The 27,860-nt window shown below is 35.3% G+C and overlaps 1 gene segment (V, D, J or C); it reads left to right on the forward strand.

The window, feature by feature from the left end:
* Window positions 1-27,860, forward strand: LOC120800589. The segment is given in 5 exon segments: window positions 1-145; window positions 23,303-23,509; window positions 24,083-24,121; window positions 24,210-24,317; window positions 27,476-27,860. Coding segments are annotated over 5 exon segments (396 nt in total).

The following is a 27,860-nucleotide window of genomic DNA, read 5'->3' on the forward strand; positions in this document are numbered from 1 at the left end:
TAAGCGTAATTTTGCAGTTGTCAGTTTTCTAAATGAAGTCTGGATAGTCTGCTGAGTTTGTGTCATGGAGCTTTATGCTGTGTGACTGATGGAAGTGGATATAAAATGATCTTTGGAAGTGGAACCAGATTAACCATTGAACCCGGTGAGTACTGATATACATCGTAAGTGTTTTACATGAAGCATCTTTAAAAGCAAGTCTACCTGTGTTTTACTGAAATACGTACAAATGTACCACTGTTGTCAGGTGGAAAACTTGTATGACCAAAATGTCAGGAACTAACAGTCTTTAGAAAACCTGTAAAAATGAAGAATCATCCAGCTAAAACAAGGACTTAAAGAGTTTTTATGAAGATAAACTGTTCAAATATTGCCATGATCATAATAATCAAATACATCAAGTGAGTTGTCAAATTCCTAATCGAGAGCACTGACTTTAATTCTTCATAATACAGTGAATGTCTACAATAATACGTTTTTTACAATTATTTGTTATAAAGGGAAACCAAGGACTTTCTTTAATTGTTTAGAAATCTCAATTGTAAAAAAATAAGTTTTTTAAATGAAGTTTGGTTCAGTTGGTGACTGCTGAGTTTGCGCTATGGTGCTTCGTGTTGTGTGAATAATGGATATAAGATGCTCTTTGGAAGTGGAACCAGATTAACCATTGAACCCAGTGAGTACTGACATTGATCACAGGCTTTTCAGTATAAATGTTAACTTTTCACAAAGCAAGAAAAGTGTTTTTGTTTTCTCTACGGATTAAATGAGATGAGGCTAATTGGTTGAAAGACTGTGCTCATCACAATAATGAAAATCATAACAAATGCATCCAGTGAGAGAGTATTAATCATCAATGTATTAATTCACAGCATCAAAACTGAAACACCTCAGTATCACTAATTTAAAATTAATGTTCAAATTTACATCTTAATTATTGTATCAATGTATAATGTACAAATAGCAGCTTTTGAAGTAATTTGACTGCAATTGTTCAATTAAGCCGCAAATGTGAAAAATCATATTCTTTAAATGAAGTTTGGTTCAGGTCCCCACTCTCCTGAGTTTGTGTCACGGTGCTTCATGATGTGTGAATAGTGGAAATAAGTTCATCTTTGGAAGTGGAACCAGATTAACCATTGAACCCAGTAAGTAGTAACATATTATATGTACAGGGCCTCTTCAAAAGCAAGTTTGACATTGTTTTACAGGAAAACATAACATTGTTAAAAGTTAGTTCGGTATCTCTATCTACATTTAATTTACATGATTAAGCGTGCAGTGTCATCATTCAAACAAATGTAAAAATGACGTTTTTCTAAATGAAGTTTGGTTCGGGCCGTCACTGTCGAGTTTGTGTTATGGTGCTTCGTGTTGTGTGAATGCTGGAGGTGGATATAGAATCCTGTTTGGAAGTGGAACCAGATTAACCATTGAACCCAGTAAGTACTGATATATATCTAAAATATTATCCCTATGCGACTCATAACAGTGCGGTATTAAATAATTCAGTATAACATTGGTGGTGAAATGCTCGTATTCCTAAAATTTCAACTTTTCAGCGAGAAAACCGTTTTCGTTTTATTTGGCTGATTCTTGATCATTCTAAACTCAAAAGATATATAATAATAATACAGCGATAAATATAAATGTTTTACATAATTATTTTTTCAGTAGTCATTTTTCTAAACGAAGTTTGGTTCAATACATCAGTTTGTGTTATGGAGCTTCATGCTGTGTGACTACTGGAAATCAATTTAAGATCATCTTTGGAAGTGGAACCAGATTAACCATTGAACCCAGTAAGTACTGATAAAGATCATAAACAATGTTAATAAGGGACATTTTTAAAAGTAAAAACTAAAGTTATTTACTGAAACACATATTAGAGATAATATAGATAATTATAGAGACATAAAGTAATACTATATAAAAAGATTAAATACCAAAGCAAAATCAGTTTGTCTGCAGGTTAGTGTTTGTTAAATGTTTGCTCGCATTCTTTTGTTTGATTTGCACTTGCAGCTGTTCAGTCTGTCTTGTGTCTAAGAGTTTTTATCAGGCTGATAAACACTGTGTGACTGTGGGGAACAAAGTGCTGTTTGGCCGAGGAACGAGGCTGAACGTTCAGTCGCGTAAGTTCACGTCAACTTTGAAAATCTCGAACCAAACAAGCTGAAACTTTAAACACGTTAGTCAAAGTCAAAGAAGCAGCTTCACCTTCAGGTACAGTTTTGTCTTTAATCAGTGTGTGAATGACTTTAGACAGACACTGAGCGAATCTAGAGACAGTGAAGCCCACTTTATGTTCTCGTGGATGGTCCCGTGTTGATAAACGTGAAAGTCAATGGGATAAAAACCAAATGGCTAAAACCATGTAAAGATTCGGAAGTTGATTTTTAGGGTTTTTATTTTCTTCAGTTGGACTCTTTCTTTGAGGTTTTGAAGCTGCTGTTCACAAACTTATTGACATGCTGAGCATAAAATCAAAAGATTCCGACGAAGGCTAATTTAACATTGACTGAACCGGAACATGAAGCTAACCGGAACCCACTACTGTCACATAATGTCATATTTACATTTTTGGATTACAAAGCTTGTCGTGCGTTTTCCAGAGTTTTATCTCATTTCTGTAACTTTGGTAGAGTTGGAGTTCATTTGACTGTTTGCGGCAGAGTTGAGTCGGTGAGGTTTGTGAACTGAGGCTTCAGGCTGTGTGAACGTTAACAAGATCGTCTTTGGAAGTGGCACTAAACTACACGTCGATGCCAGTGAGTTGAATTCTTTTCATTCTGTGGTGAAACTCTGACTGTAAAGTTGTTTACAGCTTCATTTAAAGTTGACAGGCTTAGTTTCAAAACGCTTAACATATATTGGTTTTCTTTGTTACAGTGATACCATTTTTCTTACTACATACAGAAAAAAGATAAAGACTCAAGGTAGCGATGCAACATAAAGCTTAATGCGTAATTTTCAAGCAAAAAAATCAATGATGTAACAGAAGATAGGTTCATTAAAGGTAATTCTTCAAACTGTAGAAAATAACCCGAAATCCAAGTTCCCTGGAATTCACCGAAAAAGTGAAAAACTGAAGCTGGAAGCCAGTTTCTCTTTTGTTTCCTGAAAAGTTTTGAAGGTTTTAACAGGCAGTAATTTCATATTTTTGAAAAGACGTATCAAGCAAATGACAGAGGAATTAAAGGAGATATTTAAAGCGAGTTTAAAACGTTAAATGTCAACTGAAACACAATAGCAGTTTTGCCTTTTTACCACCTCATTCAGTTTGATTAAATAAGACTTTATGCATCTTGCACATGAAAACACTTACTGAGGATTTTTGTCCTCTGGGTTTGGACTGTGGGACAAACAACGGCAGAATAACGTTTGGATCTGGAATCAAACTTTCTGTAGACACACGTGAGTCTGCTCATCTAATCAATCATTCTTACATAACACAGATTTGCTTTATTCCAGAGATTAATTCATTTTTATTATGCAAATTTGAAATTTGGGATTGAGTGAAATGGAACACAATAAGTGCAAAAAGTGCAAATATCTGCAAACAAACTTTTCAGTCTGTTCGGCAGGTAATAAATGATCACGTTAACAGCAGCTTTTCCTCGTTACCATAACAGTTAATTTAGTTCACTGGATTACAGCGCTGTGAGCTGCTTCACTGTTGATATGAAGATGTTAGAGTTGTAGCCTTGCAGAGTTTATGTAATGGTGCCTCGTGTTGTGTGAATACTGGAACTGACAAGCTGATCTTTGGGTCAGGGATCACACTGAACGTTGAAGACAGTAAGTCCAGTTAGATTTGTTTTATTTTATAAATCCCTCTGAACTCTTAAGAATAGAATTCTATCACCATTAGAGAACAAAATTCAGATTCTGAACTGTTGTCATTCATAGACAAAGATCACAACAGCTGATCTGTTGAAGCTCAATGTTCATGTGATTTCAAATCTTTAAAATGGTGGACACCTGATTTTGAATTTAAATTTATCTGTCAGCTTGAGTGTACAGTTTAGATTTTGTCCATTTAAATGTCTTGAAATTCATGGCACCATCATATATCATATTCAGATCACATTCACTGTGGGACTTTCTCCGGAGCTACAAAGTCGTCTTTGGAGCAGGAATCAAAATAATTAATAATTGTAAACCCCCAAACATTTAGTCTGTATGATGAGGAATCAGTCACCGTTTGGCTGATTTCAATTCCCCTTTTGGCTCAGCAAGGCCACCTGGTCCTTGAGACAATACTCAATCACTAACATTTGGCTCTGCGGTTGCTCTAGTTAATAATTTGTCATTTTAAAATTTGTGTGATAGCTCAGAAAATGTATGGAAATGTTCAATTTAGTCTTTATCATTCTAAAATTTAAAAAACATAATTGTCATACATAATTTGGTGCTCAACATTTAATATGAAGTCATTTTTTCAAAAGTAACCTATGACCCGTTAACTCTAAGTCTTGTATGTGCACGAGGAAATGGTTCATGTAGTTATACTTCAGATCAAACTGACTGTGTGACTACGAATGGAGGCTGGGAAATCATTTTTGGAAAAGGAACCAAACTAACTGTAGAGAACAGTGAGTAATACAAACACTAAAATTAGATGCGTAATGACTGTTCTCATGTATGCCATGCTGTTGTTTGCTAAAAATGACAGTCTTAATGGTTTAAAAACACAGTTTTTAGTGATTATATTGTTTGTTTATTTTCTTTGTGTTTCATGGTCTTTCATAAAACCATCATAAAGCTCATGTCTGTAGTAATTTTATAATTAAATATTTCAACAATGACGAAAAAGACCAACCTGGTTATGAGCTGAAGAAGAAATTATTATAATTATTATTATTAAAGCTTCGGCAATATGATGATGATGTGAGTCAATATATTGCTGTTTCACAACTTGGACTAGGAGCTTAAATTTAAGAAAAAAAAAATTTAATAATAGGAATCAAGTTGACCTGATGTTAGTGCCGCTGATCTGATTCTGAACTGCATAATGCGGTAATCATATTAATCATTACAGGGACTGTTCAGCAGTTTTACTATGAAGCTTGAAAAACTGCTGTTCAAGTGCAAAAATTTTAACAAATTTTACTTTTTAACTATTAATTCACTGCATCAGTTGTTGTTAGCTTGCTTGTCAGTAGCAGGCTATGTAGTTATTGCCTGGACCAGATCCTGTGTGTGACTCCTGGAGGAGGAAACTTGAAGCTCATTTTTGGACAGGGAACCAAAGTAATTGTAGAAAGCAGTGAGTACCAAGAATTTATATATTCAATAGATAAAATAAATTAACATGGTTTTGTTGGATTTTCATGCTGAGGTACTATTTGATATTAACAAACCTAAAAAAATAAAATTATAACAGCTGCCCAATTTAATGACACATTTCAATAACGACAATATTGCTGATTGAAAAAGTTGTCAGAATAGTCCTTGATCAGATGCAGCTTACTAAAACTCATTTGAAATAATGGGTTGTGTGTGGAATTCAGAAGGAAAATATACATGATTGTAGTGTTTGTGTATTTTGGCATTACTCATTTATAGAGACCAACATACAAATATAATATTACTGACATAATTAGACATAAGTTATTGTTCTGAGAAAAAACAATGTGTGACTGGCACTGGGGGAGCAGGCAGGAAAATAACCTTTGGGGAAGGAGTTAAACTAACCGTTGAGGCCAGTGAGTAGAATAATAATTTAAAGTCTAATTATTATTGTCTGTTGGCTTTTTTCTTTGACGTACATGTACATCCAATGAATGTCAGAACATTGGAAAACAATACTATAAAACTGAAAGATTAATGCTATAAAATGTTTTCACAGATATTTCTCAAATTATGATAAACATAAATCAGAGGTACTTACCATTACTTGGTTGATGGAAAAAATTCAGTCGCACATTACATGTATATATACTAACCATCCACTAACCTTCAGCTTGTGTTATGGCATATGCATTACATTCAAAATGATAGAGTGATTATGTGACAATTTAAAATGATGTTGTGTTAATCATTAGTGACCAAAAGAGCAGATCCTAAACCTTTCCAGACCACTGTTTAAAGCTTAGAACTGAAATTGATATGTTTTCCCATAGCTCTAAATAGTGGTACATTTTATTAGTTTTTGTATATGATGTATTAATCTCCAAAATTATTCAGGTTTTACTGGAATAAACCCACTAAATTCATTCAGACCCTCTTTGACTTACGTAGTCCATGTCTATGTTTTCGTGGTTCCATTTCGAAGAGTGTGACTGGCTCTGGAGTTGCTAAACCCACCTTTGGATCTGGAACTAAACTGATAATCATCTCCAGTAAGTTAACTTCTTGTCTGTAATATAACAATACAGTTTATCAAAATGTCCACTTTAGACTATATAGCAAAATGTAAAAACCAATTACATTACTTAAATGCGATAGATAAACTTTGATGTGATCAGAAACAAGAAATCATTAGTTTTGATGTGTCTTAGTGCTCGCAGATACATTGAATGATGAAATGATAATCTATGAATTGAGGCAGTTTTTCATCCTCTTAAAACTATTTGTATACCACTAATGTCAGAAATGCACTTACATCCAGTGGAAACAAGAATGTTTGAAAGAAAATGGCATTTGTAGATACAAGGCTCAAGAATAATGTAACATGATATTATTATTATTTGCTGTATAAAATCATTCAACTTTGTTGTAAAAATTCACAAATGTATAATATATAATTGCTGTAGTTAATAGCATATATTTTTACATAGACTTTTTTTTATAGCATTGCTAAAACCATAGTGTAGCTCCATAATGAATTAGCTCATGTAGTTTGTGTTGAGATCAAATCCACTGTGTAACTACTGGAGTAGGAAACTTTAAACTCATTTTTGGAGAAGGAATCAAACTAACTGTAGAAACCAGTGAGTATTAAGAATTCGTCTATTTAAATGATTTTAAAATGTGTTATGGAGGCATTAAATATCATGACATCTAAATGTCAAATCAAGTCAGTTTGGTTTTATTTTATTTATATAGCTCCAAATTACAATTCAAATCTAATGACACATTTTAAACAAACAATAATTTTGTTAGTTTGAAAGTTTCTCAGCAAAGTCCTTCATTTGTACATTTATTACATTCATTTTTCTTTCTTTCAGTCTTCCATCTTGGTTCATGTGTTTTGGTTACTCATAATGTGATATACTTTGGAGTGTCTAAACTCATCTTTGGTTCTGGCCATAAAATGACAGTTGGCTCCATTAAGTAAATTTTAATACATCACAGATTTTTAATTTGACCTTATAGTTGCAATTTCCACTGGAAACTGGAGAAACTCTGTATAGATAGATACTTGATAAACCATGTCACTGATTTCAGTGAAAACCATACGTCTAGTTTTGGTGATTTTTATGCTTTCAAACACCCTGAATGATGACATGATAACCCACTTTCTTCCCTACGAAATGCCATTTGGGAGAAACGTGGTTTGACAAAAACAGACCGTTCCTTTCCGTCCTTAAATTCTAAGATTTCTGACTTTTATACATAGACATCTAATTTTATGTAATCAAATGCAACCATTTAATCTTACTCAATAATGTACGGTTAAATCGAATTTTTTTGTTTCTTGTTAATTGTAACTAGTATAGTTTGATAAATGAAACAGTCCATGTAGTTATTGTTCAGATCAAATCCATGGTGTGACTACTTCAGGAAACAGAAGGCTGCTTTTTGGAAAAGGGATCAAAGTAACAGTAGAAAACAGTGAGTATTAAGAAAAGAAATAATCAAAAGAAAAGGTCACTGACATTTCTGTTTTTCATGCCATTTTATTTTTTGCTTACTTCAAAAAACACCATTCATACTTGACAGCAACTAATGGTACATTTGAATGAAAATAGTGTTTACATCAAAGTTGCAGGTGTAGTTTGTTCTTGATGTTATTATTGAAAAATTTCAATCATTTAAATATAGGTTACTTGAGCTTTTGAAATGCATCATAAACCCAAAAGAATCAGGTAGATTCTCTCAGATTAATTAATATGTTTAACCTAACATAACACCGTATCCGTATAGTTATCAAAAATTCCGTAGAGGTACAGCTGTTTGCAGACAATGTGATTGAATTTGTTAATGTCGGGATCTTTTGCGGTTTTTGTTGAGCGAACAAACACTGTGTGACTGGGACGGGAAATTGGAAAATACGTTTTGGGGATGGCATCAAACTGATTGTCGAGGACAGTAAGTTCATTATTGTCATAAATGATCTACAGTTTACTGTATGGAAGAACTAAAATCCCACGACAGGACAAATATCCAATTTAGCCTGTCTGTTCCCAAATAGTTTAAAAGTGAATCCGGTGCATTTTTAGCCTATTTAATTGTTTTGATTGTGTAGCAAATTAAAAGTTAAACTTTATATACATAACTGGTGCATGACAATGAGAGAAACAAATACTGAGTCAGGTATTAACAAATATTCTACAATATTATTACTGTAGAATATTATTTTCTCTAAAACTGCAGTAGAGGACATAACAAGTTACAAGACAGACTGGGTTCCAAATTATAACTGGAGTCATACAGCATTTACAGTTTCACAATATCCCTCCGGGACTCTTCCCAGACCCACTCTGAGCAACTGACTTTATAAATTACGCACTACAAAAACGTAGTTAAAAAATAACTGTAATTGCGTTTCTAAACTGATGGTTTGTTGGCTGCTTTGTTTTGATGTCCAAGAAACTTTCAGGGTTTTGATCTCATGGTTTGTGTCATTGGGTTTCTTAATGTGAGAATGGCTACGGGAATAAGATGATCTTTGGCTCTGGCACAAAACTGATAGTTGAATCAAGTAAGTTGCTTTATTCATATGTGAGGAATGATGTTTGATCTAAATTCAACATTTTTAGCTAGATCTATGTCGGCAATTTCTAAACTTAAAAAAACTCTAGATAAAGCTTTCGATAGAAACTCCCTTTCATCCTGTGACTGTTGCATTTTTTAACATTCATGTTTTTTGTACACACATTTGTGGCAGTGCTTTAGTTCTTTTAGTCATACGTAGCAATTCTCATCCTTAATATCAATTCCTTTTAAGCCAAATAAGAATTACTAGGAATATAGTGTTTGCATAGAACCTTCCATATATAAGTAGAGTAGCTGCATGAGGAAACAGTCCATGTCATTAATCCCAGGGTTTAGGCAGTCGGGTTTCTTACTGTGTGACTGGTTATGGAAACTCAAAACTCATCTTTGGTTCTGGCACGAAACTGAGAGTTGAATCAAGTAAGTTCTTTTATTCGTTTGTAAGAAATGATGGTTGACCTAACACAGGTCTCTAAATTCTACATTTTCACCTTGATTTGTACTACCAGCAGCTTCTATGTACAAATAAACTTGGTAGATAAACATAGTTCAGATAAGAACATGGCTTTTGTCAGTGATCGTTTCATTTCTGCAAAGCTACTGTGCATTGCTGTTGACTCTTTCCATGAATATATGACTTAGTGATTCTCATGCTTAAATCCACATTTGTTACATATAAATAAAAGTGCCTGATGAGGAAAAGGTACATATGATTGATTTCAGGGTTTATGTAGTTGACCTTAACTTCAGACCAAAACATTTTGTAATATTTAATTCCTTAAATATTACCTTCTGTAAGAGTTCTGTATACTCGGTATACATTTTTACTTATGACTAGTTAAAAATAAATCGAGTAACTTCGTAATGAAGTAGTCTATGTCCTTGATCTCAGGCTTTTTGTAGCTGCTTTTCTTGTTGTGTAACTAGCTTTGGGAATTCAAAGCTGATCATTGGTTCTGGCACTGAACTGATGGTTGAATCAAGTAAGTGTTTTTATTCATTTGTAAGATATTCGATGTCTAATGTCTGATAAAATATGAATCTAAGAATTCAGCATTTATCACCCAGTTCAAAAGTTGGCTGAAAAGTCCACCAGTATTTTCTAGTACAAATAAAAAACACAAGCTGAACCTTAACTTCAGATGAAAATGTTTTGTAATGTTTCATTCCTGAAACATTACCTTATCCGTACACTAGTAAATTAGTTTTACCTATCACTTGTTTCAATAAGTAGATAGCTTCATGATGAAACAGTCCATGTCACTGACCTCAGGGTTTATGTAGCTATATTTCTTATTGTGTGTCTGGCTTTTCGGGCAACAAACTTATCTTTGGTTCTGGCACAAAACTGATGGTTGAATCAAGTAAGTTATTTAATTCATTTGTAAGAAATTATCATTTTTGTGATCTGTTCTTTGTAAAATATAAATATAAAATAGAGCACTATCACGAGGAAATAGTCTGTGTCATTGACCTCAGGGTTTATGTAGTTGGGTTTGTTATTGTGTGACCCAATACTCGAGTAACAAACTCATCTTTGGTTCTGGCGCAAAACTGATGGTTGAATCAAGTAAGTGATCAAATTCATTTGTAAAAAAACAAAATTATTTGATCTAGTGTAACTCTCAGAATTCAAAATTTTCACCTGGTTTAACAGTTCCTTGAATATTCGCTAGGGACTTCAGTTCAAAGAGACAAATAAAATAGATAAACCTAAATGTGAGACAAAAACACAGCTTTTTAAATTCCCTTTCACTCATATAAAATTTTTTAATTTATGAAATATTACATTTATTAAAACCAATAGTTTCAAGCAATCCTAATGAGGATCAGTAAGAAGTTATTTTTTTACGCATTAGATTGGAAGTATAAATAAATAAATAAATAGAGTATCTTCCTGAGGAATTAGGGAGTGTCATTATTGTTCAGAACAGATCCACTGTGTAGAACTTTGAAGCTGATTTTTGAAAAAGGAACAAAACTAACAATGGAGAGTAAATTGTGAGTATTAACAATTTAAAACTTCAAGAGGAATATGACAAATGGGAGAAAAAACGGAACGGTAATCACCAAAACGTGATTTATCCAGTAGAAAATTCTGCTGAGAATTTTAATTCGAATACTCTTAATGTACGGTTGTTTACATATGATGTGATATAGTCCGTCACTGCTCATGTTATCAAACTGTAGATTTTGTTCAGCAAGAAAAAACATGTCTGTACTTTTGCAAAAGGTATTAAGATAATTGTTTAATTCAGAGAATTGTTGACTAAATCTTTAATATGATGTCTGTATATTATTGTTGGCAAGTACCAGAGATTATGAGACCAAAGCACAGGGTTGAGAAGCACCAAATGTAGCATTAACATATGTCAATATTTAAAAGTTCTGGTATTTAATATTTATTAGTAGTCACTATTGAAGTTTCATGAAGAAATAGTCTGTAGTTATTGTTCAGACCAAATCCACTGTGTGACTACTTCAGGATCAAGCTGGAGACTTTATTTTGGAAAAGGAAGCAAACTGATTGTAGAGAGCAGTGAGTAGAATTCAAATATTCAATGCATAATGTTAGTTACAGTTATGTTGTTCATGGCACGCTAACATTTAGTATTTCCGTCATTTAGAAATGTATAATTCATTGCTTAAAATATTGTCATCTTAGAGGAATACTGTTCTCAGTATATACACTGATCAACTAATAACAGTTATCAACCAGTTATCTTTAAGTTTCAAAAATTCAACATTTTTAAACAACCTTTTGTCCATCACCCAAATTAACACTCCTGCAATGAATGTTGTTAGTGCCACTCTGAAGTCAGTGATATAACTCATTTACATTTTTAAAATAAATTTGTGAATTGATAGAAACCATTAACCCTACAACTAAGAGCAGAATAAGTTAAAAAAAAATAATAAAACTGTTTGCAGATGATGTGATGAAATTAGTTGCTGTAAGAAACTTTCCACAGCATTCATTGTTCAGGACAGAAACACTGCTTCACTATTTGAGTTTCAGAGTGTGAGACTGACTCCGGCCTTTACAAAAAGGCACAAAACTGACAGCTGGCTCAATTAAGTGCATTTCTATCCTTCACCAAAAGACACAGCTGAGTACTCTTTGGTTTAATAGAGACTTGTATTCTGTGGAAAAACATAGTTAATTATTTTTAGCATATACTGTCCACTCTAAGATTAGTACACTCTCCTTCTGCCTGATGTTTTTCCTCCTCTGCAAGTTCATAATTTAACAATACTTCTGATGTTTTATATGCTAGAACCTGTCAATCTTTCAAATTCTTGTTTATTTTTAATTCCAGCCTCACTGCGACTTTCTAAACAGAGGGTGATATTTGTGAGATTTGTTTATCTCCAGTGGGTTCTTATTTGTACCTTGCTGAGGCTCCACATGTTTTTGTTGAGTCTCTTTCCATTGTGTGAATGCCGGAGTGAAGCTTCTCTTCAGCACTGGAACAACTCTACATGTAGAAACAAGTAAGAAAAAATAATTTTACTTTTTAAAAATACTTCACTTATGTCGTTAATTTAAAACTACAAGTGTAGATCAGTGAAACTCATTAAAAAGTTTTCCTGCTAAAATATAAGATGGATTGTTAGAGCTTAAACAGAAGACAGTAGAACAAGCTGATCAATGCAAACAACCTGAATCTCAGACTAAATAAAATCCTGCAAAGATTCTGCGAGAAAAGTTTTCCCAAAGTTTTCTGGACTAACATGCTGATGTCATGTTAGTTCAGGTTTTATTTTGTTTTTTTATTGTGGGAAGAAAGTTCCCCTTAAGTTACATGTGAAAATACAATACAAATACCTGTCAAAACACTATCCAAAGTTTTCAGCAGATACTACGTAAGCAAACCCAGAAATGTACAAAATAAAAATAACAAATATATCATAACATCTAAAACTTAATATAAAATACAAATAGCATGTGGTAGCAAAGTGTTTGAATGCACTAGTTTGTGAACGAGGTTCTGAGTTATTGTTCAACCTTTGCAAACTGTGTGACTACGAGCGGTTTCCAAAAACTCCAGTTTGGATCTGGAATTAGACTCATCGTCCACGACAGTGAGTAACAACTATCTCAACTAATTAAACTAATATAGAAATATACTGTGCATAACTTAGCGTTTTGCTAAGCATAATATTCTTTTGAATCTTATGAGAATAAGATGTTATAGTGGGGGGGGGTTCATTAAGTTTTTATGCTTAAAATACAATAAATCTGACTAAACTGAAACCAACAAATGTACAGTTCCCCAGACAGAACTGATTCAACACTAAATATTTTGAGTACAATTTCCAAATGGGAGTAAAAATTAACACTTTTAAAACCATTCAGTGGGTGCAAATGCCTTGATTCAATATTTTCAGTTCACATAGACACATACACAGTCGCTCAGTGAGTTTATGCTATGAAGCTTCTTAGTGTGTGAATGACGGGACTGGAAGGCTGACATTTGGACGAGGAACTGAGCTGAAAATACAAACCAGTAAGATAATCAGATTGAAAACAACTGAATCAATCACTGAACGCTTGCTAACTGATAATTTACGAAAGGCTGAAACAACATTAACAGATATTGTTCAATGATTTTATAGCCATGAGTATCAATAGCGGCTGTTATGCATTGAATCGCAAACATCTGTGATGAAGAGAGGTGAAATGACAAATTTACAGAAAAATTTACAGACAGATTTGAGAAATGTTATTTTATGTAATTTACCAAAGTAAATGATATAGTAAAACTGTTAGACTAAATGAGAGATTTTCAGTCATTAATTTAATCTCTGATAAACTCAACCTTAAACATTTAACACTATTCTTGGCATAGTATAGTAAAAAAAACTATCAATCGTAATGAAAACATTTTTTTTTAGATTTATTATCAATGGAAGTAGATGCACTTCTGGTGGTCAGATGCTCTCTTCCACTTTACACTGGCCTTTACCTAGTTAATTAACCTCACCCTTTCCTTTAAGAATTCCAATAATTAAATAGCACATATTAGTCAAATCAAAAAAACAATTAATGAAAGCTTTACGACCTCCTGTTGTTTTTGTCAAGAAATATCAGAGTTATTGTTCAGCCTTCCTGAACTGTGTGACTGGAACTGGTTCCAAAAAACTCCAGTTTGGATCTGGAATTAAAGTCATCGTCCACGACAGTGAGTAAAAACTATTTGTAGTTGTAAACAAGTCTGCAGTAAATATAAACATCAACATATTTCACATTTTGATGGACCACTGAATACTTTAAACTCTTATGAGAACAAGATATTATATTGGGAGAATAGGTTCTTGCTAACATCTCCTTTCTTGTCTGGGAAAACATTATGCAAATATCATGATTTACTTTTCGAGTTCCAAAAATGTCATCAGTGCTGGTAATATGTAAAAAATTTCTAAAGTTGTTAAGTCTTTGAAAAATTTATAAAGTTTGTGAAGAAGAATTTGAGTTTATTGTTAAGCCTTCCTGAACTGTGTGACTGGAGCTGGTTCCCAAAAACTCCAGTTTGGATCTGGAATTAAACTAATCATCAATGACAGTGAGTAACAACTGTTTATTTTAAGTGAATCATAGAGTTAAGGGAACTTATAGCAAACGACTACTATCTGAGGTGTCAGTCATACATCTGCTCTCTTAGATATAAAAAACAAGTTATATCACAATGAAGTGTTGGAGTAATTACTTAATTACTTACTCTTGAGTGGTCACCAGATCTCCTTAATAGTTTTGGTTAATTTGGGCAGTCAAGTATAAAATCACATCGTCAGCATACAAGTTAACTTTCTGTGCTGAATGTTCTGTCCTTTAGTTGTTCCTGTTTTCTTGCGTCTATGTTCAGTTGCTTCAGTGAGTTGTTCCATACAAATCGTGAAGGTCATCGTGGAAAATAGGCCCCCTTCATGTATTTAAAGGTGTTTGATAGGCTACCATTGACTTCCACGTAAAAAAGAAGATTTTTATACATTAGTTTTAACAATGAAACAGATCTCCCCCTATTTCATCTTAGAAGACCCTGGGCCATTACATGAACCTTAATTACATTCAGTCAGGCAAGATTTAAACCCTTGAATGACGAAATAAAAGCAGACTGAGCCTCAGATGCAACACTGAGGGCCTCATTTTGATCTATTTAAGGTCACAGTTGATTGTTTTATCCCTTGAGTTTATGTGATTTCATTCAAGTTGAAGGAGGTTTTAAGATTTAAAATTAGACACTCTGCTTCTCAGTGTAATTGCACTGAAGTGTGACACTGTGTGAATAATGCTGCAAACAAACTGATTTTTGGATCAGGCACAAAGCTGACAGTTCACACCAGTAAGTCATTTTATCACTAAACAGTTAATTTAAAGTTAATATCCAATTAATCTGTGAACTAATTAGTTAAATTTTTAATAGGGGCATGTATTGTAATATTTCTTATGCAAACGTTATTTGTTCTTAGGTTGAGCTAAGTAAGTTTAATGAACACTATTATTCTTCTGATGTAGGTTTAAATTATCATTATTGTCTCCAAGTAAAATCAAAACAGGACGTTTCTCCTTGAATTTAGTAAAAGTTTCCTTCCATTGATTTAATGCCTTTTAATGGTGATAATTTATAATGTTACATTATTGAATCAAATTACAATGAAAAAAAAGGCTTTAATTAATGTATATTTAAATAGGGCAGGTGTATGTTGAATATGGGAAATCACTTAATTTTACTAATTACCCTTTAAAGAAAACAAATCACAAGGAAACAAATACGTCTTAATGCTTTGTTATTGTAATGAGATAATTTGATGTTTTATTCTTCAGAGGTAAAACATTATACGTTTAGAAGCTCCAAGGTTTTTGAGTTGACGACATGTACAGTGTGAATGACGCTACACGCAAGCTCATCTTCGGTGAAGGAATTAAACTCTTCATACAATCCAGTAAGAATGACACAAAACTTTATTATATTTGCCCTTTGCATGAGAATGACCATCATAAAATTGATTATAAACTGAGATCAAGTCAAAAGGAGCACCAAAGAAAAATGGCAACATTTAGAAAAGCATAAAATGGTTATAAGTAGAATAATTCATAGGTAGAAATTGATTTGATTTGTGGAAATAAATCTCGAGATGAGAGTCATGAGTCATTTCATTATGGGACCACCTTGTAGTCTTATGTTGTGAAAGTATACAATTGAGTCTCGGATCTTTTGGAACATAACTGAAAGAAATAGTAATAATCTGTTAATTGACGAGTCCAAAACAACATTGTTAATATTGCAAATGATCTTTATTCATAGTGGAATTCAACAACAACAGCTGCATTATACATTTTAGTGTGAAGAGTGTTTATCTGTGGAGAATATTGCAGCAGTAATTAGTTATCGACGTGCTGTTCAGTTGAAAATAAATGACAGTGCTCAATGACATGATCAATTATCAGGTAAAACTAGTATTAAAAACTGCAATGTGCATGCAAAAACAAACAACGGGATAACTAGTTGTCTTCCTTATTTCTATGTGATGATAGAAAGTTCATCTCGTATATGTGTAAGTCGATACAGTTGTGAAGTGTCACAGGCTGTAATTTACGAGACCTGAGAACCACCCCACTGTATCTGCAGGTCGGTTAGAGCGTATGAACTGATTTTAAATCAGAATATTAGATTACGACACAGTCTTGACTGCAATATCAAATAAACAACAAAGACAGTAACGTTAACTTTGTGAGGCCCGGGCTGCAGTTCTCGTTGAAGCTTTCTCTGATGTGTGACTCAGTCCGGACTCCAAAAGATCTTGTTTGGATCAGGGATTCGTGTCTCAGTAGAAACAAGTGAGTCCAGTTTCACTTCATTAAGCAGCTGATCAGTCAGTTTAATCGTTAAATTACCCGTTTAAATGGTTAAATATGCAGGTGAAATTGTTAGCCAAGGAAAATATCAGCTGTAGCCTTTTCCCTTTTTCCTTTCTGTCGCATCCAGTTTTATAAAACCTCTATCTGAAGTGAGCTTGAAGCAAATTCTTGAAGCTCATTCTGTGAGATTTTAGTTTGATATAATACACCGAAATACTAGTTCCTGTTAAATTACTTCACATTTATTGGTTGCTAGCGTGCGTCCTGTCAGCAGGTTATTGTTGAGCTTTCATGCAAAGTGTGAATAGTAACAACCTGAAAGTGACTTTTGGTTCAGGAATTCAACTGAGAGTTCGCACACGTGAGTAGGAAGTTTTATAAGAAGCGATTTCAGCCTTTTTTTTTTCGTGGTGTTATGTGGGATTCTTAGCTCTGGACAAACAACAGGATCACAGAGCGCTTTTTTTTTTTCACTGAATCTCTACAACCACATCCCCATTGTTCATATTCAGCTCTGCTTTACATTACGTTACGTTTTGGAAGAAACACTATGTTTAACTTGAACGCTAGAAGTTCTCTCAGATGGCTTTATCCAAATGTCACAACTAAACTCTGTTGAGAGGAGTAGTTGATAGTCTTCTATCAGCCTTCTCATTTCGCACAGTTACTGTCTCCACTGCTGCTCTTCTGACGCAACGAAACACATCCAACTTCTACATTTAAATATAGTACAATATTTTAATCACACTCCTGTTGTACACACAAAAGCCATAGCAAACGGTCCAGATGTTAATTCAAACACCACGCATCAGCGGATCAGCGGATCAGCGGCTGAGTTAGCGACCGAAAACATCATCAGTTCCTGGCGATAAAGACACAGAAATGAACTGCGTCTGTCCAGCTCTGTTGAGATGGACAAACTGTTCGTTTAGAGACAAGTTGGATATTTACTATTGTCCAGAATACAGGAGCAGCAGAGCTGAGTGTCTGGATCAAAGTGTGTGATGGTTTTTGTTCTGGAGTCAGTGAATGTGTGAACGTCGGATACAAGTTCACTTTCGGAAATGGGATCAAACTGCACGTCCTGGCCCGTAAGTTGTTTATCACCGTTAAAATACGTGTCGAACAGGAGATTCCTTGACTTCATGAAAAGGTCACTCATAAGTTTGTTGTTGAAAGCAGGTGTAAGTAGTAGAGTCACAGCATGATCACAATGACGTTAATGTTGTGTGTCTTCATACTGTCTGAATGACGCACGGAACAAGATCTATTTTTCGGAACAAAAGTTACTGTTGCGAATGTGAAATTCGTGTTTTCATTTGTGAAACATATCTCACATTTAAAAGGTCCAAAAACCACATGTGCCTCTTTGAATTTATTAGAGGCAAAATATTTCACGTGTGATGCGATATTGTCATTTTCACATGCGATATTTAACATTTCTTGCATCACATGTGCCCGTGTTTAGTAAGTTTAGAACATGTCCAAAAAAACTCACGTGCAACTGTGTGAATTCTCTAAATTCACGTGCTTTCTTTGTAGCCAGCGATGGCCTCTGTAGAAAGGTATTTTTCAAATGCATCACTCGGCTAGCTTCTTTTCCATAACTGACTAAATGTAAAACATATCAAACATTAAGAAACCAGACGGGATTTTTATATTCATGTAGCGAAACGCGTCGATGCCTGTCGCTCTCCCTCTCTCGCCCTCTTAAGTCGTGGTGTTTCTACCTGTAATGCGCTGCTTCAAGCCTTTCGATAACGGTAATTCGACAGTGTTGAATGAGAGTAACACTGATGATCTGAGCAGCCAGCGTTTGTTGAGCTGAGGCCGCTGACGGTGTGAAGGCCGCCGGCTTTAAAATCAGCTTCGCAGCTGGAATCCATTTAGCCGTACAAACAAGTGAGTCATGAAAAAACTCATACGTGCACATTCCATGAATATTATTTTAAAGTTTACATACTGATAAATGTCCAAAACCATCGTCTAGCTGTAGAAAGCTGAAATTGAAAAAATCCTACTGTAAGTTTGTAGTGCTTAGTCAAATATCTGATTACTGAATCTATTTGTGCTTGACTGTTGAATACTCCATAACAAACGAATCGTTATTTTCAGCCCTTTCATTTGAAAAGGATCCTCACAAAGGACCACAAACAGGATCTTAGGATGTCAGCCGATGCTCGTTTTTAAAGGCTTGGTGCTGTTGTTGCTTCTGGCAAAAACAGACTCTTTCTTCGCTGATTCTACTTCATACTCGCCGTAAAAATCTGCACAGGCTCCACTAATCGACGAGCAGAGTGTCTGACGAAATACATGACAGTGCTGTTCAATGAACAACTGATGGAGCTTGAAATTAAATACTGAACACTTTGTTAATTTGTTCTCCAAAAAGCAGATGAATATGTTCACTGGTTTGGTTGGAGATCTCTGCATCTTGAATCTGATTCACCTTCACCGGATACTGCCTGGCGTCATCGGAAATCATTAAAACAGCATGAAAGATAATAATTATCTGTAGTAACAGAGTGAAGTTTAGCGGCAGTTCTTCCGAACCGGCAACAATCCAGGTGACATGGTGATGCTCGTGTTTCTGTGGAGGAGTGAATGTCTGTGTGGCCGTGGAGCTGAGCGCCGTCGTTTATCCCTTATTACATAAACAGTCTCGAAGCCGAATATTTGAATAAAAACAAGAAAGGAGTAAATAAGTTTGACTATTTAAGAGATTCTGAAAACCGCAGTAATACACCAAATGTAAACTGTGGTGTTATGGATGGCAAGAAAAATGGGTAAAATATGGATCTTCGTATAAATCATATGTAGATTTGTTGAATGTATTAAAATTGATTAAACTGTTTATTAAACTGAGCGGGAAATGTAGTCAGTATATTGAAGGAGCTCCAGGGGTTTTTGAATGCTGCTAACTTGCTGTGGGAACAGTAACAACTACAAACTCCTGTTTGGATCTGGAGTCAAAGTTACAGTATCGTCACGTAAGTTCACTTTGTCTTTACTCAGCCGAGCTACGGGACATTTATGACCTGGCTGATAAATTCAGACTGGAAATCGTTCAAAATGACCTTTAGGGAGGGACTTTCTGCTCATTGCTTTAGTAATCAAGCACTTTAAAAATCATGTTATGGTTAAAAGTTGGGGTTAGATAATAATATTTCATTACATTTTTATTGCACATTTTATTCATAAGTAGAAGTAAAACGATTTTAAACAGGAGGAGGACAGAAGTATGAAGCCGTAGACTGGCCAACACAATCGCAACTCGAAGGAACAAAATTCCATATTTAATGTATTCATTAGTACAAAACTACAAACTTTGGACAAAGTGTCTGTCTAAATACTGACACTTTGCCATAATAATAATAATAATAATAATAATAGACAAATGAGTCCATGTTGTTTAGAGGAAGCACTTAATTAAGCAAACAGACAGATCATAACCTAAACTGGTCATTTTCCGTTTTACTGCCTTTTCTTTTTGTTTTACTCATAAATGTCTGAAAGACTCATTTCAATCAGTCATTTGATTGTTTTACTTCATATTTCAGCATTTTGACTTTTTTGAATTCATGCAAAAAAAATCAAATATTCAACTTCCTCTGAATAAAAGAGACATAGAATAAAAACTAATTATGGTTAAACATGTTTAAACATAGAAAGATATGTTAAAAAAAACCTCCCTCCCTCAGCTCACTGGTGTTTTTGCTGCCAGATAAATCTGTGTGTGAACAACATCAGGATTGTGTTTGGACCTGGAATTAAACTTCTTATCATGACAAGTAAGTGTGAGGCTTAACTACGCTGAAGTAAATATTTCATTCATATTTTAATGTAATATTGCAACTCATAGAGCCTTCTTCACAGTCTGCTGTCAAAGACGTAAAGTTGTGCACCACATGTCACTAAACTTCAAATGCTGCCTCCCATTCCAAACAAAATGCCGCTGAGGGAGGATTTTTGATCCAGATCTCGTCGGCCATGTCGATGAAATTCCACGTATCTTCTCGTGCCTCACATTTCAGGCGCAAGAAGCTTTGAAACTGTAAATCGATGTTAAGGTTTTCATATTTCAAATCCTTCTTGTGTAGAAGATTGATTGTAGAAAGGTCGAGCGTGCCTTCAACACCCTAAACGGGTGGTAGTTGTCCAACACCTCAACGATGTGAGACACAATCCGGTGTCGCCAAACTCCTGTTTGGTGCTGGAACCAAGCTTCAGGTAGAAAACAGTGAGTTAACAGACACTGTGTGCACATGCTGATAGGAATCTCACAATGACACCGATATTTATCGATGTTTACGATCCATCATGTCTCGTTTTCACGGCAGCTCAGTTTTTATTATGAATAAGGTTTTAATTCTTTCACGGTTACGTGAACGAATTCACGTGAACCTGAACCTTTAACAACACACGATAAAATAAAGGTCATTTTATGTTGACAAGGTTAGATTTAATCACCAAAATAAGGGCGGTGAACATCTCGTTGTATTGACCTTGTAAATCCTGCAGTGGATTCAAATTTAGTTTAGCATCGAATGAAATGTAATGCCACTGTTATGCTGCGCTGACACACAACAGCAAAACAAAAAGCCAAACTCTTATACAACTGCTGATTATTTGCAGCAGCGCTACGTGCACTGCGCTGGTTTTTGTAACTGGTTTAGTTCCTGTGTGAACAACAACAACTTCAAAATCATATTTGGATCTGGAGTCAGACTGACTGTGCAGTCAAGTAAGTGTATTGTCCACATTAACACATCTACACATAATCCTGCCCTTGACACATAATGACCATTTAAAAATAATCAGACGACATGAAGCTCTCAACAATGCGACGGCGATTTGGTTTTTGTAGTGTGTACAGTCGACTCACATTCACGTGTTACTAACGGAAATGTTAAATGAAGGTAGAAGCCCACAGTTAGCGGTAACACTGACTCATCGGCTTCACTTTAATAACACTGTTGTTCATGTTCTTCTTACCAAACCAAACGCTAAATGGTTCATTTGTGTGTATTTGGCTCCGCATGTTTGTATATACGGTAAATCTCCAAATGAACTTTTGCACAGAAAAGCGAGAAATGAAAACCAAAATCAGTTGGTTTGTTTTGAGTTCGTTATTATTGCTGCGAGAAAAGCAACAGAGATGTCACCTGTCTGCACTTATTTTGCTTTTACGGCCGGAACCTTTTATTTCGTTGAATTGTAGCTTTTCAGTGTCAGTGCTGATTTATTTACATAATAATAATGATCATCATCATCATCATCATCATCATCCAAGGAGCACATTTTTCATTTTTTCAATTTCTGAACACTAATGAAAATGAAAAGCTAAAGAAAAATTACATTTAGTGATGTCTGTAAGCGCCGTTGATCTGTTTTTGCTGCCAGACAAACCTTTTGTGTTGTTATTCTAACGAGCAAGTGTGAGGCTGTACTGTATTTATACCTGAACCTGTTCTTACTCTACTGAGAGGGCGTAGTAATAAAAACATGTCACCATTCAAAATGCATTCCTAACGTTACAGTGCACGTAGTCTACACTTTCAGCTTCCTGCAGTTTTATTTGATCAAGAAAAAACAATTTAAAGGTTTCTCTTGACCAGATATTCTGAAATTGTGAATATTATTTACCAAGAGAAACCGAGAGCTGAAAAGAACTGTTCAGTAACTGTCCAACACCGCGACACCACAACGATGTGTGACACAGCTCGGAGTAAACAAATTCGTAAACTTATGGTGGAAACAAGCGAGTAATCAAATATTCACGCATGTATATATACGTATATACACGTGTCTGGGACAGTACTAAAATAAATATACAAAGTATATATAAATATACAGCTATGTTAAGTAAAGACAGGCAAACAGATAAGTCTAGCGTTTATGAACGTATCCACTTCACACACTAAAACAGTACTTTGACCTTTTTGACATATTTGCATGAACTGGATAAATATATACTTGTGTACATGTTTCTAACCAAATTCAGATAATCACTATACATTGACAAAAACTAAATTTGATTATAAATAACTACAGAAATGCCTTTACCATGGAGATTCGTAACTTTTGACTTGCATAGGTGCTGGAGTCACTTCAAACGTTCGACTTGGCCTCACGGCAGCTGACGACTCGACCTGAACTTTAGCATTAATTCAACATCCTTCCAACAGTGGTAGGATTGGGGATTATCATGTCTGAAATGTCAGCTTTCCTTTTTGGTGGAGCAGAGTTTTAAGTCTTGGCAGCTGAAATGGATGTTTCAGAGTGTGTTTCGATCCCAGTGTGTCTGCCAGTGACGTCTTCTTCTACGGATTTTGATGCAGTTTGAGTTGCTGGTTTTTCTTCGTCTTTTTTTCAGTCACGGTTGCTGCCATTTAATTACCCGTCTTCATCTCTGTTTCTTTCGCTTTTCCCAAAGGAACCAAGCATAAAATACAACTGTAACGGAGCGTCTGAACTGGATGCATAGTTTTGCTGGAAATGTTTGAACTTTATTCATGTGAGTTTATGCCTCGTCCTTTTTTTTGTGTTTTTCAGGGGAGGATTACAGCCCGTCCTACTACAAAGTGTCAAATAATGAGACCACTGCATGTCTGGCCACTGGTTTCAGCCGAGTCAATGCAACGCACGACCATGAAAGCTATGAAAATAAATTTAGTTTGATAGAGTCCGTTCGGATATCAGAAGACTCTCTGTACAACGCGGCTGTGTTGCTAGATGATGATGGAGGAAGATGTGAGGAAAGTAAGTTTGAGTGATTCCATATAAACGTCTTTATCGTGATTTCCAAACACTCAACAGCACTCACTGACAGTACCTGACAAAAATGATAATACATAGGTGATCATGTACAGAATGTTAATGATTCTGAATTGGAAGAGAGAGCCATGATTTTTCTTTTCAGCTGGAAAAAAAAGAAAATGGAGAAAACAGTCTATAAATAATTTGAAAAAAATTCAATAGTACAATAAATTCAGAATTAAAAAGGAAACCTGATATTCTATTCATGATTATACCGTCATGTGTAAATTCCATTAGCAAAAAGGAAAATGTGATTGAAAAACCTGGAATGGGGAATGAAAAAGGTTGGATTGAATCTGGGATGTAAATGGAAATGCAAAATGACCAAAATGGACACATTTAAAATATGTAACGGAAAATGTGAGGAGACTGAGTTTTCTGTTCCCATTTGCCATTTTTCTTTTGGAGCTCTTTGTAAGTGTTGGGAGTGTGAAACTGGTCCCAGCATGAGAGATTTAAATGGCAAGTAACTGCCACTGTCCAAACTAATGGCTTGTTGTGTCTGATCTCTTTCAGGCGGTACCCAGTCTCAACCTTGTATAGCTCAGGAGCGAGGTTTGTACCCAATCTCGCTGAACACTTGGAAAGTTTGCAAAGCTCTGTTTGGTTTTTGGTTTAATTTTTGCATCGCTGACGTTTGCAGATCAGAAGGTGAACCTCATGTCTCTGACCATCCTGGGACTCAGACTGCTCTTCCTCAAGACCATCGTCTTCAACGTACTGATGACTCTGAGGCTGTGGATCAGTCAATGTGAGTACAAAACCACATCACGCACACATATATTGTTAATTCTCACATAGGATTGTGTTAGAGACATTTCCCCCTTGATTTATAGCTCAATTCAACCATCTCAGGGTTTCGCAGTCATAAATATGACACCTTGCTGCTTTTGCCTCAGTTCAAGTTCAATATCTTCTGGTGTTTGGACTTTTAGTCGGACAAAACGTTTGACATTTGAAGACATCACCTTTGACTCCAAGAAATTATTGCTCTGGTGTTCTATAGACTGAATAATGAGAATGACCTTTATTTGCAGCCCTAAACCCACAGACCATAGATTAGATGGACAGACAGACAGACAGACAGACAGACAGACAGATAGATAGATATATGGAGGGATAGATAGATAGATAGATAGATAGACAGATAGACAGATAGATAGTGTGCAAGGTTGTGCAAAGAAAGTGGAGTTTTGTTGAACCAGAAACTATAAACTGAGATTAAAAGCCTTCCAACAGTTCAAAGGGCATAATCCCACCCTTTCCTGTTAGGCTTTTAATGTGAAACATCTGCAGGAATTGTTGAGTTTCACTGACAGTATCTTAAGAACGATTAAAAATGCAAACAAAGTAGAGTAAAGTGTGTTTTTTTTTTTAAAAACTTGCCTTTTTTTTGGTTGTTTGTCCACCGTTCCCATCACTTAGGATGACCCACCCAATCCTCAGGTTGGGTCTAATGACCAATGACCATGTTTTTTGAGTGCTGACTTTCAAACTTTTGGTTACCCTTCCAGAGTTGTGGTGAAGGTTAGGGAAGGTAGTTGCGTAATAAAACAAAAAAACACAAAAATAAATAAAAATCACTGAGAGCTGGTGAGAGGCCAGTGTTGAGGACAAACACCCACACCTCCATCGGTCACTCCAACTTTCTCTACACTACAGAATCATCCAATATCAACCCTGTCTCCTACAATACATGTGTAAACTAGTAATTTGCTTTTCTAAATGCATTTAGGAGAAATTGAAATGTTTTTTTCCCATTCAGCAAGTGGGGTGGATGGTTGGACATATAAAACTCAGGACAAAGTTAAGGGTTTAGGCAACTAAAACACATTAGTAAAGGTTAGACACAGATGCTGGTTTTGGTTATACTGTATATGTAACCAGACCGGGTCAAATTCTAGTCTGTGGCTGGACCCGCCCTTTTTGTTTTACTTCTCTCCTACTGACTGTGCTCACATATACAGTAATTTAATGCAGCTGAATTCCCAATGAAGCCGTTCTCATTTACATGTTTTTTTTTCTGTTGTCAAACAATGCAACAAGTATGAAACAGTGACTGAAACGTGGCCCATTGAGACGACATGTTATCCAGCAGCCACTTCCAAGCTGCTGCTCTGCTGCTAAAATCCTGGTTTTGTAACCACGACGTCGTCTGACAGAATCACCAGACACTTAAGTTAAAGACAACGGCTGAGCTGTGATTTCAGGTAAATTTACCTGTAAAATGATCAGTCAGAGAGAAAGTTAGAAGCTCATCCACGTCTGTGTCAGCTGCCGTGTGGTCAGTTGAATGAGATGCATAGAGAGGAGTTACCTGCAGAGGGAAAGCCCGACCTTCTGCTAGTGGGGCCAAACTGGCGACTCCTCTACAGAAGGAAGCTAAGGTTTGTCCAGAAAGATTTTTCGCTAGGAGCTTTTGTGAAGAAAACTCACTAAAGGGTGTGAAAAGTTGGTAAATCTAGCGACAAAGGAGCTAAGTTGGCAACACTGACTGTAAACGCCTCCTGATGACGCAATAGAAACCGTTTCCACCAATTCATTTTGAAAGAGCAACCAATGACCAATGGGGAAACTTTATCACTCGGTCAGTCAGTCAGTCAGTCACGGACATTCACGTTTATAGTGCCGGCCCCTGTTTTTGCAGTCCAGCCAAAGAAGAAATCTGTCCTGTCTCATGCTTCAGGTCAGGCCAAGACAACCATCTTCCAGAAACTTGACAGTATTACAGCACAAGTTCTATATGAACATCATTTTTAGGAGACAGGGTTTCCATGCTTTATGATTTCCAGTACAGGGGAAGAACACACGAAGAATACATTTCTTTTTAACATCGTCCACAAGACATAAAACAAGTCCAGTTTATCCTGATCATCTAAACCACTGATGGGGAGGCGAAAACCAAGGTGAACGTCAAAGTTATGGTCTAAACTATGTGTTTTTAAAGTCCAGTAGGTCTTATAGAATTGCTGCAGGGTTCAACTTGGACTGTAGTGTTTAATCTGTCTGGTAAATTCGATAATGGACGTTAAATGCACCTTGACCACGGTTCCCAAACAGTGGCTTAGATGGCTTGGATACAGCAGACATGGTTTGGAAGCTGCTGTAAAGCTGTGTCTGTGTAGAAACAAATGTTTCGTGAAGAAAAACATTTTTTTACCCTCTTTACTTTTCACTTTAGTCATGAAATATTCACGTTGAGCCTTGATTTAAAAAAGAAAGTAAACACAAATGATACCTACAATAGAATATTTAGAGGAGTGAATAAATGATTCAAATTTAAATGTAAAGTTTATCAGTTTCTGAAATTTCTAAGATGCTTAAAAGGTTCCTGTAATGTAATTACAAAATAAATTATTTGACTTGAACTGTTCAAGTAAAAAAATACCCAACAAACTGGAAAGATCTCAAAGATCTCTGATCTTTATTTTCACTGTTTTTCTCTTTTTTTTAATTTTGCAATTTTTGAGTTAAAATCGTTTTTTAAGGCTCAGATGTTTAAAAAAATACTAAACCTTTTTTAATTACAAATGTTGCTTGTTTTTGACACTGGTATTTAGTTCCATAGTCCAGACTTCAGACAGAAACCTTTCTATTTAAAATAAAAAAAGGTTAAAAAAAATTGGCACAATTTTCTTCAAGGCTCTGGGTGAACTCACAATTTAAACTTCTTTTACATATTTTTCTTGATGAAAAGTGTGTGGCTCTGCGTCGACGTTTTCTGTTGCCCACTTTCTGGAATTTCATGTGCAGTTTGCATCATACTTTTAAAAGTTGTCACGTTCTGTTTTCACTTTATTTCGCCAGTGTTAAACTAAACGAATATATACTGAAGGAATCGTTGTCTGTTTCTCTTGAATCTTGCATAATAACATTAATTTAATATTTTTTTCATGTTTTATCTTTCAGGAACTCGGCAGAACTTCACCAGAAAAACGAATTCACAAACGGCTCTCTGATCAGTCAGATGAAACATGGAGTCGTCGGTCCGCTGCATTTCTGATACTTCTGAATCCTGTGAGACAACACGTATAAAAATCACGTCGCCTGTTCATCATGCACCTGTTAATATCATCATATTGTCGCCACACAGAGGTTATCCTGTAATACATGTAGTGTTTATTCATTTGTAGAAGTTTAACGGTTTTTTGGTCATATTGTCAGTGATGTTGTTTTTTGATGAAGGAGTTTTTACTCTTTCTGTCCTGCCGATGTAAATATCACAGTTAGACGTCCCGCTTTCAGTATTACACTCCAGAAAACCTGTGTGACGTTGTTAAATAAAGTTTGTAAA

Source organism: Xiphias gladius, chromosome 15, assembly GCF_016859285.1.
Source record: "Xiphias gladius isolate SHS-SW01 ecotype Sanya breed wild chromosome 15, ASM1685928v1, whole genome shotgun sequence".
In the NCBI taxonomy this organism is placed as follows: Eukaryota; Metazoa; Chordata; class Actinopteri; order Istiophoriformes; family Xiphiidae; genus Xiphias; species Xiphias gladius.